The 13479-nt window shown below is 42.3% G+C and overlaps 1 protein-coding gene across 1 annotated transcript; it reads left to right on the forward strand.

The window, feature by feature from the left end:
- Positions 1-8086: 8086 nt before the first annotated feature.
- Positions 8087-10202, forward strand: LOC115232992 (NAD kinase 2, mitochondrial-like; the record flags this gene model as incomplete). The annotated part of the gene is made up of 4 exons (XM_029803186.1): positions 8087-8252; positions 9431-9515; positions 9578-9836; positions 9994-10202. Coding segments are annotated over exons 1-4 (654 nt in total), but the record flags the coding sequence as incomplete, so codon positions are not given.
- Between the last annotated feature and the right edge of the window lie 3277 nt (positions 10203-13479).

Here is a 13479-nt window from a genome sequence, read left to right on the forward strand (position 1 = left end):
TATATATATATATGTCGGATATACAAATTCCTCGCCTTTGATGCGGAAATAATATCATAATAATTGCTCACCTAGAATGCGAACGTGACAGATATCAGGACGTTGTAGAATTCCTACCACGAAATAAGATGTACGGCCACGATGAGAATGTATATCCTCAATTTTGTTTGAGTGGATCCTTTAAATATCTCGAGAATTCTGCGTATCTAGGACTTCGAAACAGAGGTGGTAGCGATAACGGCCGAGATTCTATGAAGAGCACTGAAGATAAGCAAAACTCCGTTCGGCATATTTGCAAAGAATCGAGATCCATTAGATATCATCGAAATTGCGTCTCGAAAAAGTGCACATGTTGCAACAGACTCCAAGAATCGCGCGAACGTCGCGTCGAAAATCAAAATTTGCAGCACGCGGCTGTCTGTTACGAATCGTCTGTAACTACTGATTGCCAGACGATTCGCGCAGACGTATCGGATGTCTCTCGTAATAACCCGCCACATCATGAACTCCAATCGAGTATATCCATTCCTAAAGATCACGAACAAAAAAACACGTCCAAGCAAACGAGATCTCGCGAGAAAATAGAAGCGGACGAGAATTCCGAGTGTGCAGACGGCGCGAGAACCGAAAGAGACTTGATGTCGGAGATTGCGGAGATCGCGCACGCGACGCGAGTACTTTCGACGGATCCCACGGTTCATTTTTCGCGAAACAACCCGGACGAACCGATAGCGTCGACTTCCAAGTGTGAGACGCCGTTTGTACCATCCGTAAAATCGCAAAAGAATCGTCCCGGTTCGAGATCAGCATTTTGCAAGACGGCGATGAAATTCTCGAGGAAACGCCGGCCGATTGTCGATAATAAAATCATCGCGCCATTTAAACGGAGTAGAAGGAACATCGGAAGGAAAGAGCCATCGAGTGCTAATACTCACGATAGCGAAATGAAGATTACGCAAGTAGAACCGTCTACTGTGCAAATCACTCGAGAAGGCAATAAAAAGCGGATCAACATAAACGTTCGACTGCAAACAGCCGACGCGATTGTTGCGAGGATTTTATCGGAATTCCTCGGTGAGACGAAGAAAAGTATGTTGATGAGCATAACGTTAGAATCGGAGTCGGATCACGATGTTTTAGATAGAAAAGAGGTAGAAACGCAAACATCGTTGAATGACATTACTTTTGCGGGGACGGATGTATTTCGCTATACGGACAGATGCCCTCAAGCTACGATCGCGGCCACGTCAAAGATCGTGCAATGTTTTGTCTGCGATAAACGAGATTGTTACGAAATAAAACGATCAAATGACTCAATCACTTTAGAAGATGCATTAGTCGCCGAATATCCAGAAAGGTCTGAATTGAATGATCATTTTGCGGAACGAAAAACAGATATCGAAATCCCTCCATAATTTATGCCTAAAGGATTTTCTCAACAGATGCTCTCCTATAAATGAATAGATCTATAGTCGTAAAGTGAGCAATTTTTTTCAATAACAATTGCGATATATTAAAACCTGCGTTTATCAGATTTTCGGTATAAATCGAATTCAACAAATTTCAGGTATCGACAAAAAAATTCGCAACTTCAGATATTTCAAATTCTAGTATAACCTCGTTTTTTTTCCACGTGTGCTCATATTTTTCATGTGTCTGTCTTTGGCTATGTGTAGCGCCAAAAATGTATTCAATATATGTGTGTAGGTGCGCACATGTTATCAAAATTGCTATCTGAATCGAAATTTTAATTATTAATAGCAACGCAAACAAATAAGTTAATTATGAATAACCTCACCTGAAAATTATGAAACTCAAATTTACATCCAAAATAATGTCCTTATTCGGCTTAAAGGGAAATTGCAATTTAGCGTATTCAATATTAACTATTGACATATTCAATTGAGTACAATTAACATTAACAATATTAACGAGACTGCTATATTTTATATCATTAATATTATTGTACAAATCGAATAAATATATTAAGCACCGCAAATATGGCAAGTGATCAAAATGAAACCGGTGAAAGAGACCGTATTAGACAAGCAGATTGTTTTCTTTATTGCAATATCCCAAATGCAACTGGCCAAAGCTTGTCAATGTTCAATCAGCCAGAAAATCAAAGGCTCTTTCACAAGACATTGGACGATTTATTACATTCCACACAGCAAATGGTGAAGAACAACAAACAAGTGGACTTTATTATAAGAGATTTAAGTATCAGTACTTCTTCTAAACCTGAAGAAAAGATTTCATTATCATCGATTATAAATAACACGATTATACCTGACACAAAGATCGTTGATAGAATCAAGCAAAGAATAATCGACACGATCACGTCTACCGGCGAAGATTTCGATAAAGCGTGGCGTGAAAATTTTTCAAGCATCGTAAAGGACTTTATTCACGACGTATCTCTTCGACATGCGGACTACGCAGATAACGCCGTTCCGGAGCGTGTCTGCAACCCGCAATGCGTTGGTACCGGGACTCAAAGCGGTATCGTGATCAAAAAATTCAGTTCGGAAACAAGACTCGATGCTTTCGCGAAGACATGCGAAGAGAGGCGGCACGCGAACCTTATTCTCGACGAGATTACAAGAATCTTTGACACTTTGACGTCAGCTGGACGCGAAAAAACAGATTCAAGCTCGCGCGTAACATTGACGGCGGATAAGATGGAAGAGGAAATATTGGAGAAAGCGAAATCGATTATCTACGCGCAAGAGAAACCGAGCACTGTAACGATGGAGGCCGTTCGGTCGACTACGGTCGTAATACAGCGGAAGACCTTCGTGGATTCGCGGGTATCAGTATCTTCGATTCACTTTGTCCAGGAATCACAATATCCTTTGACATACTTAGATGTAACAGATGAATTGCGCGAAGCTGCAGTAGTCCAAGTAATAGGAAAACCTAGTAAAGGTGGAATCGCGCGTCAAGTATCGAGCATAAGCTTAATTTCAGATAAACGTGATTTTCAGGATGCTGCAGTTATAGCTGGTTTAACAACTATTGTTGTTAAAAGTGAGAAAGAAAAACAGGAAGAAAAGAGAAAAGACGATACGATTTTTTTGCGATCAATACTAGATACAGTTGCTTTTGCTCTTTTCCAACATATTGCAATTATAAGCACTAAAGATGCTAAAGTTGTTAAAGATGATAAGAAAGATGAGAAAGAGAAAGATATTCAAGTTGCTAAAGTTGCTAAAGTTGCTAAAGTTGATAGAAAAAAAGAGGAAAAGAAAGATGTTAAAGTTGCTATAGATGATAGAAAAGAAGAGGAAGAGAAATATGTTGAAGTTGCTATAGATGATAGAAAAGAAGAGGAAGAGAAATATGTTGAAGTGGCTAAAGATGATAGAAAAGAAGAGGAAGAGAAATATATTGAAATTGCTAAAGATGAGAAAAAAGAAGAGGAGGAGGAGGAAGATGTTCTTGCTGTTGTTGCCGTTCTTGATGTTCCTGTTGATACGACAATTGAGACCACGACTGTTGATTCTCCAATTATAGATACTACACAGGAACCGAAAGAGGATAGTAGTAAGATTGTATCTTTGAAGTATAAAATGCCAAAATACCGCAGCATCGATTCATTAGATTTGAGCCATATTTCAGAGACTCTCATTAAACACGACTATATTACCACAAAAAAAGAAAAGATGCCACTATGTAAGAAAATACGACATCCCGATGTCTCGACGTGTACATTCTTCTCATTCACATCGTTTGAGCCAACAAGAAAATTTTGTTGTGAAAGACCAGTGATGAAAATGTGTCCGGTTGATCGAAGCAGGTTACTGAGAATTTTACAGCCAATAAGATGTTGTAAAAGTTTAATACCAAGTAACATCTATCTCGGGAAACCCAAATACTGTAATATTCGGACCACCTCGTACTTTAACCCGCAGATTGCAGTTACACGGGAAGCTACTTTAAGTAACGTTCTTCGCCCCTCTCTGCAGGATTCGCGCGCAATCGGATACCATGTCAGCTGTCGTGCATTGACCGACAATAAGAACGCTTCTCTCAGACATTGTAACATCAACTGCTGCAGGAAACATAGACCAATATTCGAAAACTCGTTATATGCGACATACGATACGCGTTGTAAGGTTGGCATGAAATATTATTATCCGCGTTTAAATAATATCGGTAACATTCGAACGGGCTATTATCATTGCAACAATAATTGTCCAATATGGAACAACAATCGACACTGCGAAAGGAATCAATTACATCAATGGTCGACGAGGGGTAATTTATATTTTATACATCCATGGACATCGAGGCATTTGTCGCGATATAACTGATACTGATAATATTGACATATATGACGTTCAACTTGACTGAATAATTTGAGATCAATCGCATCGGCAATATAAAATTAACGTACCGCAGCTTCGACCGCTTCATCGTTTACATAATTTTTCACTGCGATCAGACTTATGTAAGGCAGGTCGGATATTATGATGGAGGCTATGAAAAATTGAAATGGATAAATGCATGACGTAATCTGTATCGCAGTTCGTATTAGTATGACGCGCGTCAATCCTAATTATATATACTACGTACTAATTTTAGTTATTAACCCGCTCGCATATGGCAAATAGAGTTTTGCGCCCTGTCGGACGTGTGTGTGCACATGCATATTAATAATTAAAATTAATAACGCGCTAAATATAGTTACAATATACGCGCAACACTCGACACATTGATGTCGGACGACAAGACAATGTATCGTACGATATATATTAACGCGGACAGAGAGTGATTATGCGAGTTTGCACAGGAGTTTATATTATGCATTATGACAACTAATTTATAATATAGTTTACTAATAATGACAAATTGCTTGTGGAGCTACAGTTGGAAAAATAGCCAAATATAAGAGAAATATATGCGGGTCACAAGGGAACGTCTAACGGAAAAATGGCCAGTCGCAGAAGGCGACGGGGGTCGAATGCAGCGGTGAAGATTGCTCGATGGTTTTTTTCGTCCGCTCGCAAATTTACTTTGCTACAGTTTCGAAAGAGTTTGTGAGAAGAAATCGGCGTGTGTGCGCGGAAAATCGTTTTACAAAAAAAAATGCCGAACAATGCCCGAAAAGAGCTCGCGGGCAGTCGGAGAACTTTATATCGTGACGGGAACGTTGTTATATTCTAAAGCGGTCATCGCGGTTGGCAATTGCGGTTAGAAGAAGCTTCACGAAAGTTCGCGAAGTTCCTCACCTGCCGGATGCACTGCCGACGAACCTCGAAAATCGACCAAGAAACGGAAGCTATGTGTTTCTCTCATCGGATATTATACATTATTTGTTCACACAGTACGTGCTAATAAAATAATTTTCTTACCAAAAAAAAACTAATTTCACAATTTCTTACAATAAAAGAAAGTGAGAGTATAGTAAAATTTTCAATTTTCTTAAAAGTTTATAAACACATTACGCTGTTTGATTATTTCTACGATTCTTATTCTCAAACAGATGCATGATACGATCAACGATCGAAGGATTCATGCGTGAAAGCTTACCTCGAGAGGATCTCACGTCTTAAGCAGCCTTTGTGCTCGGAGAGTCCATCGAGACGAAAACTTCGTCGAAGTTCGTGGCAATCTGCTTGGCGAACTTCCCGGGTGACCAAAATAAGAGGGGGGGGGGGTCTAAACTAGTCTCTTCCCGACAACCAAGTACATCATGAGCCACACAGGCAGCATTAAGCGCATGTCTACCGCTGGAATAAGCGTCCCGGTCGTATAACGGGTAGCTTTATGTAATGACAAGACTCAACGTCATTCTGGCGGATATATCAGACAGGCGACGTCGGAAGATTTACTATTCAACTTCGACGTCTCGCACAGCACGGAACTTCCTGCGGAGGCAAAGGAAGCGCGATAAACGGCTCGACGAAACGGCGCACCGCCATCTTCCGCGTTAAGGTATTCGAGAATGCTGATGTCGACAACAACGCCGAGAAGGGTTGCTGGAGAACCGAGTTACTTCGTGGACGATGATAATGACAATGTGGAAGCTGGGGACTCGTGGGAACGCGACCGTGCTGGATCGCGCAAAGTAACAGCGAGGAAACTTGATAGCGTCATTCTTCGCAAAGGTACACTCGATAAAAAACTTTAGCAAAAAATGATCGAGGAGAGCGCGAAGGATCCCGCGTAATGCTCCTCGACGTCTCTATCCATCGTCTTATCATGCTAAGTCGATTAAACACGGGCGACAACACGCTGTTCCTCCCTCCCTTCCCCTCCTTTACCCGCTGTCGTGCCTCGTGTATATCGTGGCTCATCGTCCGCCGGCGTGCAACACGGCCGTGTATCCACCGCTGTCTGACCCACCTCCGTGCAATCTGCCGTCGTGTAATCCGCCGGCGTGTAAACTACCCTTGTGTAAACTGTCCCTGTGTAAATCACTGCCGTGTCCAGCGCCATCGGCCCGCCGCCATCGTCGTGCGACACGTCTCACGTCGTGTTCAACGTCTTTGGACCGTTCAATTCCGTCCAAGAACCGGTCTCCTGTCGAGGAACTCTGTATTCGATAGCCTCATGAAACAAGCGCGATGAGAGACGGGTCAATGGCGGTGAAAGGACTGCTCGTTAATTTGATCAAGGTTGAATTAAATGCGGATTGTGTTGCAATGAAATTAAGAAGAGATCTTTCTTGTGAGTAAATGATGCATAAAAGATATATGCATAACTTATATAATTTTTATACACTTATTTATATTTTGATTCTTTAATCATTTATTAATGTTATATCTGAAATTATATTTTGCCTTCTTTCTTCTGTATCTCATTGATTTTAATACCTTTTTAATTAGGATAACTTATATTAAATTGTACGGTATAATTGTTTTGCTCTCGCTTTTTATCGTCTCAGAAGAGAGAATAAATTTCTTGACTTGTTCGCTTATTTATCTCTAACGCTTGCGGAAGTAATATAGAACGCCACATGTATCTTTAAATCCTGTTAAATATAGATGACCTACAAAAGTCTTCCTTCTTGCGGAGGATGCCGCGGTCAATCGTGCAGAAAAATATATAGTCGCGCGAGTACCAGTAGCGGAAACATGCTGCTCACCGAGAACCATTGGGAAGCAGTCCGGAATACTGCGGCTGTTGGAAATCCGAGCTGCGGAGGATGCTGCTAATGATTCACCGCTTTAAAGATGCCCGCGTCCGCTGCACGCTCAAGAAATTAATAAATAAAGCAGTTTCCGCAAGACATAACTGACAGATTTATTACTTCCGAAAACATGCAATTTGCTTTGTTAGACATATAAACATCTTGCAACGCTTATAAACGCTTTAATGTTTGTTTATTAACTGCAAACCAATAATGGCGTCTTAAGAACAATGACAATTAACCTTATTTATTAACGTAACCTGAATTAATATGAATTAACGTTAAACAGTGCTAAAAATTAACGTGCTAAAAAATTATATCGTGAACCAGCGAAACATAGAAAATGAAATTATCTAGTTGTTTGTTAATCGTGTTGCGTTGGCCACAACGCGTGCTCGGGATCGCGAAACTATCCGCTTTCGAATTTCTTAAGGCCATACAACCTGATCTATCGAATAATCAGCTGCTAGATCGGTTGAAAAAGCAAAACGAAAACCTCGACGAGATCCTCGCGGAGCATCATCGGCAGGTTGCCTGCGAGAGAGACCTTGCGCGGGTCCTACATAGTCTCGACATCGGTTATCGCATCATAAAAAGGTAACATTTCTTGCGAAGTTACATTGTGAATTAACTCTGTCCTTATCGTAAAGCCTTCTCTCTCCTCAAAGCAAAAACCTGCAGCATAACTCTTGAGATTGGTGCACCATTTCTGAAATTTCTAACAAAAATCATTATAAATAAAATTATCAAGTAATTAAATTGGAAACTTTTATCTGTGATTAAACAGAATAGGCGACGCGAGCAGATGCGTAGATTGGGCCGATTTGATAGTCGCGATCGGTGGAGATGGCACTTTTCTCTTAGCCTCAAAGCTGATAACGAACAATGTGAAACCAATATTTGGCATCAATCCGCACCTCGAAACTTGCAGTAGTTTTACGCTGCCAATAAAAAACAGGTCAAACATCGTGCAGATATTCGAGAAATTGCGTACGGGAGATTACACCCTGCTGATGAGAAGTCGCATACGTACAATTATGACAGGAGAAGGACTTTATCGGCAACCTTTTCATGTGCACGAGAAAAGCCGTACACGAGGCGAAAGAAGAATCGAGTGAGCGGATTAGCATTTAGCTTTGCTTTCTTTGGTAGATAAACGGATTACGTAACGCTCCAGTCAACAGGGCTTATATCTTACTTATCGTTGAAAATAACACCCTCTTAAAGAAAGATTCATACTGTGCAATTATTTATCTCGTCTGTTTTTCACGACGCGATTGTACTCCACATTTTACCTGTGAAATTTTCCAATATTCCTTTATAAAACTCAACCCGGAAAAATATTTCTCTCGAAAATACAGCCTTCGTTTGAGTCGCGAGAGCGAGTTAGAATGCGTTATGGAATAATAATATTAATAAATCTAGCACGCCAAAGCGAACAGAGGACCGGAGGACGAAAAGGGACTTACGAAGCACGACGAGCGTTCCCTTTATTCGCGAACGCTCGAAAAAAAGTAAATGTCTTGGAGGCGACATTAACGTAACGTACCGTTTGCAGAAAGGTAAGGGCTTGAACGCTTCTTGATAGCCAGGGAATGGCTTTGCAAGCGCGGCTGCATAGCGAAACGAGGAGTAATAAGGTTGACAAGGGAGAGACGCACGCGCGCGTAACCGGACGAGAGAAATGTCCCGTATAATTCCGTTAGTCCTCCCCTTCCTCTCCGTAAAAGCCCGTCCGTGCTAGATGGAGAAACATTAAAGCACCGTCGAGAGAATGGTATTCCTCCCTCCCTCCTCATTCTCTAAACTTTTATTTACCAGCTACTCTCACGCGATGCGCGGTCCAAGTTTGAAATAAGCGGTGAGGGTATCGCCTTCGCGAGGACATTGTAATGCGTCTTCATTGCGTTGCGAAATGTAGCGCACGCGTGTTCTAACTTCGGCAGTTACAACTTGTAAATTACAAGGGTCACGTATAATTGTAACTCGCACGCATAAGGAGGTCGTAACTTTTGAATTTGTGGGTCAAGCGATTTTTACGAGATAACGCGATGCGCGTGATAAAGCGTATCGATTAACTGGAAAAGATTACTCGATAAGGATTAATTCGGCGATTAATTTAATTAAATTTAATTCGACGTTCTTGACGGAAAACAATACAACCGTCGCGCATTTGATATTCCATTGCGTCTCCAAGTAGTCTCTTTCTATCGCTACGTCGCTCTCGCGTCTCATTAATTCCTTTGCGCGACGTTTCTCCAAAGGCGTGCTAAACAAATGAAATCTTTGCAGCGCACTTATGAGATCCACTCAGAGGAAAATAGCAGATGCCCTGCAGCCCCGCCGGAGAATCCTGCCTTGGCTGGCATTAAACGAGGTTCTGAAATGTTAAAGCGTTTCTATGCCGGTGCACCGGTTGATACCGTTCATCGCTTTTAGGTATTCATGGCCGAATTTTTTGCGTCGAGACCGATCATCCTGACAATCCAGGCCGACGACGAAGAGACCATTACGACCCGGTCATCGGGTATCTGCGTTTGCACGGGCTCAGGCTCTCATTCCTGGTTCAGAACGATGAATTTACAGTCCACCGAAACCGTTCAAATGCTTGCCGCTATGGCAACTGGCAAGCAATTCGATGGGACAAAGACTGACGAACTGTTGCTCAAGTATCACAATAACCTTCTCTTTCCCCCAGGTAATCCTGCTCTACGCCCAATCGATACATCTTTCGAATAACATTCTTCTAATTCTAACTAATTAATGAAGATTAACGATGATATAGGCCAGCAAGCTGTTCCACAGCAAAAATATCACATTATAAACACACTAAATATACTGCATTTATATTACAGAAGCTTTAAAAATGGCATATATGATATATGAGATGTATCGCAGCTCGCGCTGCTCAAAGTCCATTCCAGAAAGGCAAATGTGCAATAAGGTCAAGATTAAATCGAAAGGTTTCGACGCCGGTCTTGTTCTCGATGGATGTGTGTCTTTACCCTTCAACGACGGCAGCACTGCAACTTTCGAGATTCAACCTGAATTTTCATTGAAAAATATTATTTTGTCATAAATTTCATATAATAATTATATTACAACTCTCATATATTAATAATTACAATTCTCTATCGCGTTGCATAATAAAATTAATCTACCTTTTAATAACTTGCTCACGATAGCTTAATTTATATGAAAAGACTAATTTATCTCAGTTCTCGGAAAAGAGCAAAAGTATAATTTCTTTTAGCACATTGTGCTGAATCTAGGATGACATAAGACGAACACGGACTAAAAGACCCTCCCTCAAGCCTACGGATTTATCGCGCTCGGCGACGACGGACGGCTTAGTACATTTTGTTTTCAGCGGCGAGAGAAATGGACCACCTTTTTCCCGGAGCGACCTACAAACCGAGACCCTTCGCGATTCTCCGCGCACTTCTTTCCCTGCTCGGGAACGCGCTCGAACAACCCTCGTCCGGACTTCCATTAACCCCGTAATTTCGGTTTTCGCCGAACCGCAGACACTCCTCGCGCACCTTGTCACGCGGATTGTATCTCTGAGTTTCACAAGCGAGCGCGTACCTATCGTCTAAGTGCATTGTTCCACTCGGTGCAAAAGTTGCGGGCGCTCGAAACACAAGATATCGCGCAAAAATACCCTCAGGTAGCTAGGTGAGCGCCGACGTATTCGGGCACATAGCGCCGCGTAAAGTAACCGTAAAAGAGTTGCGCGAGAACGTAAAAGCCTCGTGTTCCACGTCCGATCCATTGCCGGAAACTTTAGTTTCATTGAAACCGAGGGCGAAAGAACGAGCGTCCTTCGCCAATTGCGCTTCGGAAGAATTTCCCAACAGCAGTATTTCTCAATCGTTTTTGTATCACCCGTATAAATAGCAGTTTGCGCGGTTGGACGAGAAACTAATCCTCTTAAACTTGGTCTACTTATTGGAAGGAAGGAAAGAACTGAGTTTTTTGCAATTATATTCCTACACGTCGACAATTTTAAAATTCTCAACGCAAATGAACCTAATCTATTAAACATTGATTATTCTGTACACATTTTTGTACTTACAATTACTCACGTAACTGTGCCTGGTATTTTTTTTTAATTTCTTTTAACGCCGATTGTCACACGAACACGTGCTACGGGCGTGAGAAAAAAACACGGTATTAATCGATCCGAGTGGGCTTCCCAATCGGATTTCAGTGAACGGCCGAACCATTCTCATTAATCCTCGCGAAAGCCCCAATCTGTAAGAACAATGGTGATCCATCGCAGACAGTCTCATGGAGGACAAACAAATGTACGGGCAAACGGGAATAACGGCCGATGTCGACCGACCCTTTGTACTTCGTAATTGAACGTCGTCGTCTTCTGCCGAAGTTACCAACGGCCGACATTTCGACGAAGATCCAGTTTAGATGAAATCGGACGGAAATCGCCACGAATTTTATATTCTCGGCTATTATTGAATTTCCGTGTATAACGAACGCGTTTCTTTTATTTTGAAAATAACGGCCGCTTGTTTTGGCGATAACGCGAGCAACGGATATCCTTTTGGTATCAATTCGTTATCGGTATCACGCGACGTAATTAATTAATAATCCTCCCGATAAACTGCGTAATAGTGATTTAAAACAAACGAACACAATAGAATGCTTTAACAACCAATGATGCGTCATTATAAACATATTAATGAAGCAAAGCGTTAAAACGCGGGATTATCGCTCGAGGCACCAAGCGACGCGGAATGCACGCGCGCTCGGTTACGCGAACGATATGCGCGTAAATATATGTATACGCGCGAGTTTATAAAATAAATAATACTCCTTTTGCGATATATACATATATATATATATGTATATTTATACGTACGACGTATTCGCGCGTGTAGGCAAACTCGCTGCGCCGTTGTGTAATCGCAAAAATCAATATTATCACTGCGGATTGGGCCGCGCCTCACTTCCGCCATCCAGTACCAAAATTGTACCGTTTTTTTTTTGCTCTCTTTCTCTCTTTTTACTCTTTTTGGCCCTTTCGAGCCGTATAAATTCGTCAACCGATGACCGGTCGCGGCCATTTACCCTTATCCGAAGATTTAGTTTCCTTCGAACGAACCGACGGTGGTAATGGCGGTTCGCGAGATTTATTAGCGGATTCATGGGCAGAACGTTAATTCGTGCCGAAGAGACTGAGAGACGGATACGAGAGGAGAACCGTTTGCGGAAAATGGCGAATGGAAAAGAAGAACGGGAACAGAAGATGGTAGAAGAGCGGCAATCTCGATGTAAGTACGATGAAAACTACGAAATGGTTAGCGCAGAATGAAAGAGATAGAGAGAAAAACAAAGACAGAGAGAGAGAGAGAGAGAAAAGGACCACTGAATCCTCCCATAGAGTAAACCGAATGAGAGGCGAATTGGCGGATGTACCTTTTCGCATGGCAACGCAAACGCGCTATCTCCTTTTTTTTCTCTCTGGCTTTAATCCCCGCGCCACGCTAGTTGTAATTTGATCCGCCTTTGTAACGACCCGTGTGCCCTGTGTGCATCGTCCGCTTCCGTTTTGCGCGCAGGGAAACGTCGCGCTCGCGGTGACCGCTGCAAAGCGTAGGCGGAATAATGACAGTTAATGAAAATATGAAAGGCTAACACGCGCGGATACGGTTGTGCGTCGGATCGCAACGCGATGTAAAGTGGCGAAAGAGCGGGAAATAACGGCGGCGATTAATCGCCGCGTCTAATGCGCTTTGATCGGTCCACTTTGTCATCCACTCTCCCCGCGTTTCGTTCGAGCCGCGTAAAAATGGCTGCGTCGTTGAGCTAGTCGAGGGCCATTTGCACTATCGCTTTGTCGATATCGCGAGGATGACGATATAACTTTCCGTTATCGCGCTGAAAAATAAATTGGATAATAATATGAGATGCGATGAGAGATTTTATTTAAGAGGACTCCGTCCTTCGACTATCATCTCTATTTAATTCTCGATATTATGCTATACGCCCTTGCCAAGTCGATCTGATGGGACATTCCGGAAATTCGAATGAAAGCTTTTCCCGCAATAAACTGGATCCGTCGTCAAATTTGCTTAGCGTATCAAGAACCGCCCACGCGCACACTCGACTGCCGCCTCCATTCTAAGCGGAGCTCATACCGCGGAGATTTTTCAACTATGAGAAATGACCGTAACGTGCGCTTTATAGTTACCGGAGTCACGTGCAAACGCTGCGTTCCACGGCCTTCATAATTAGGCGATAATTTATCGGGGGAGGAGTTATTTCGGCGCGTCGCGACACCCCGTCGACGGAAGCGGAAAGGAGAATGGAACAAGGTA

This window comes from Formica exsecta, unplaced genomic scaffold (genome assembly GCF_003651465.1).
Source record: "Formica exsecta isolate Colony F162 unplaced genomic scaffold, ASM365146v1 scaffold155, whole genome shotgun sequence".
Lineage (NCBI taxonomy): Eukaryota > Metazoa > Arthropoda > Insecta > Hymenoptera > Formicidae > Formica > Formica exsecta.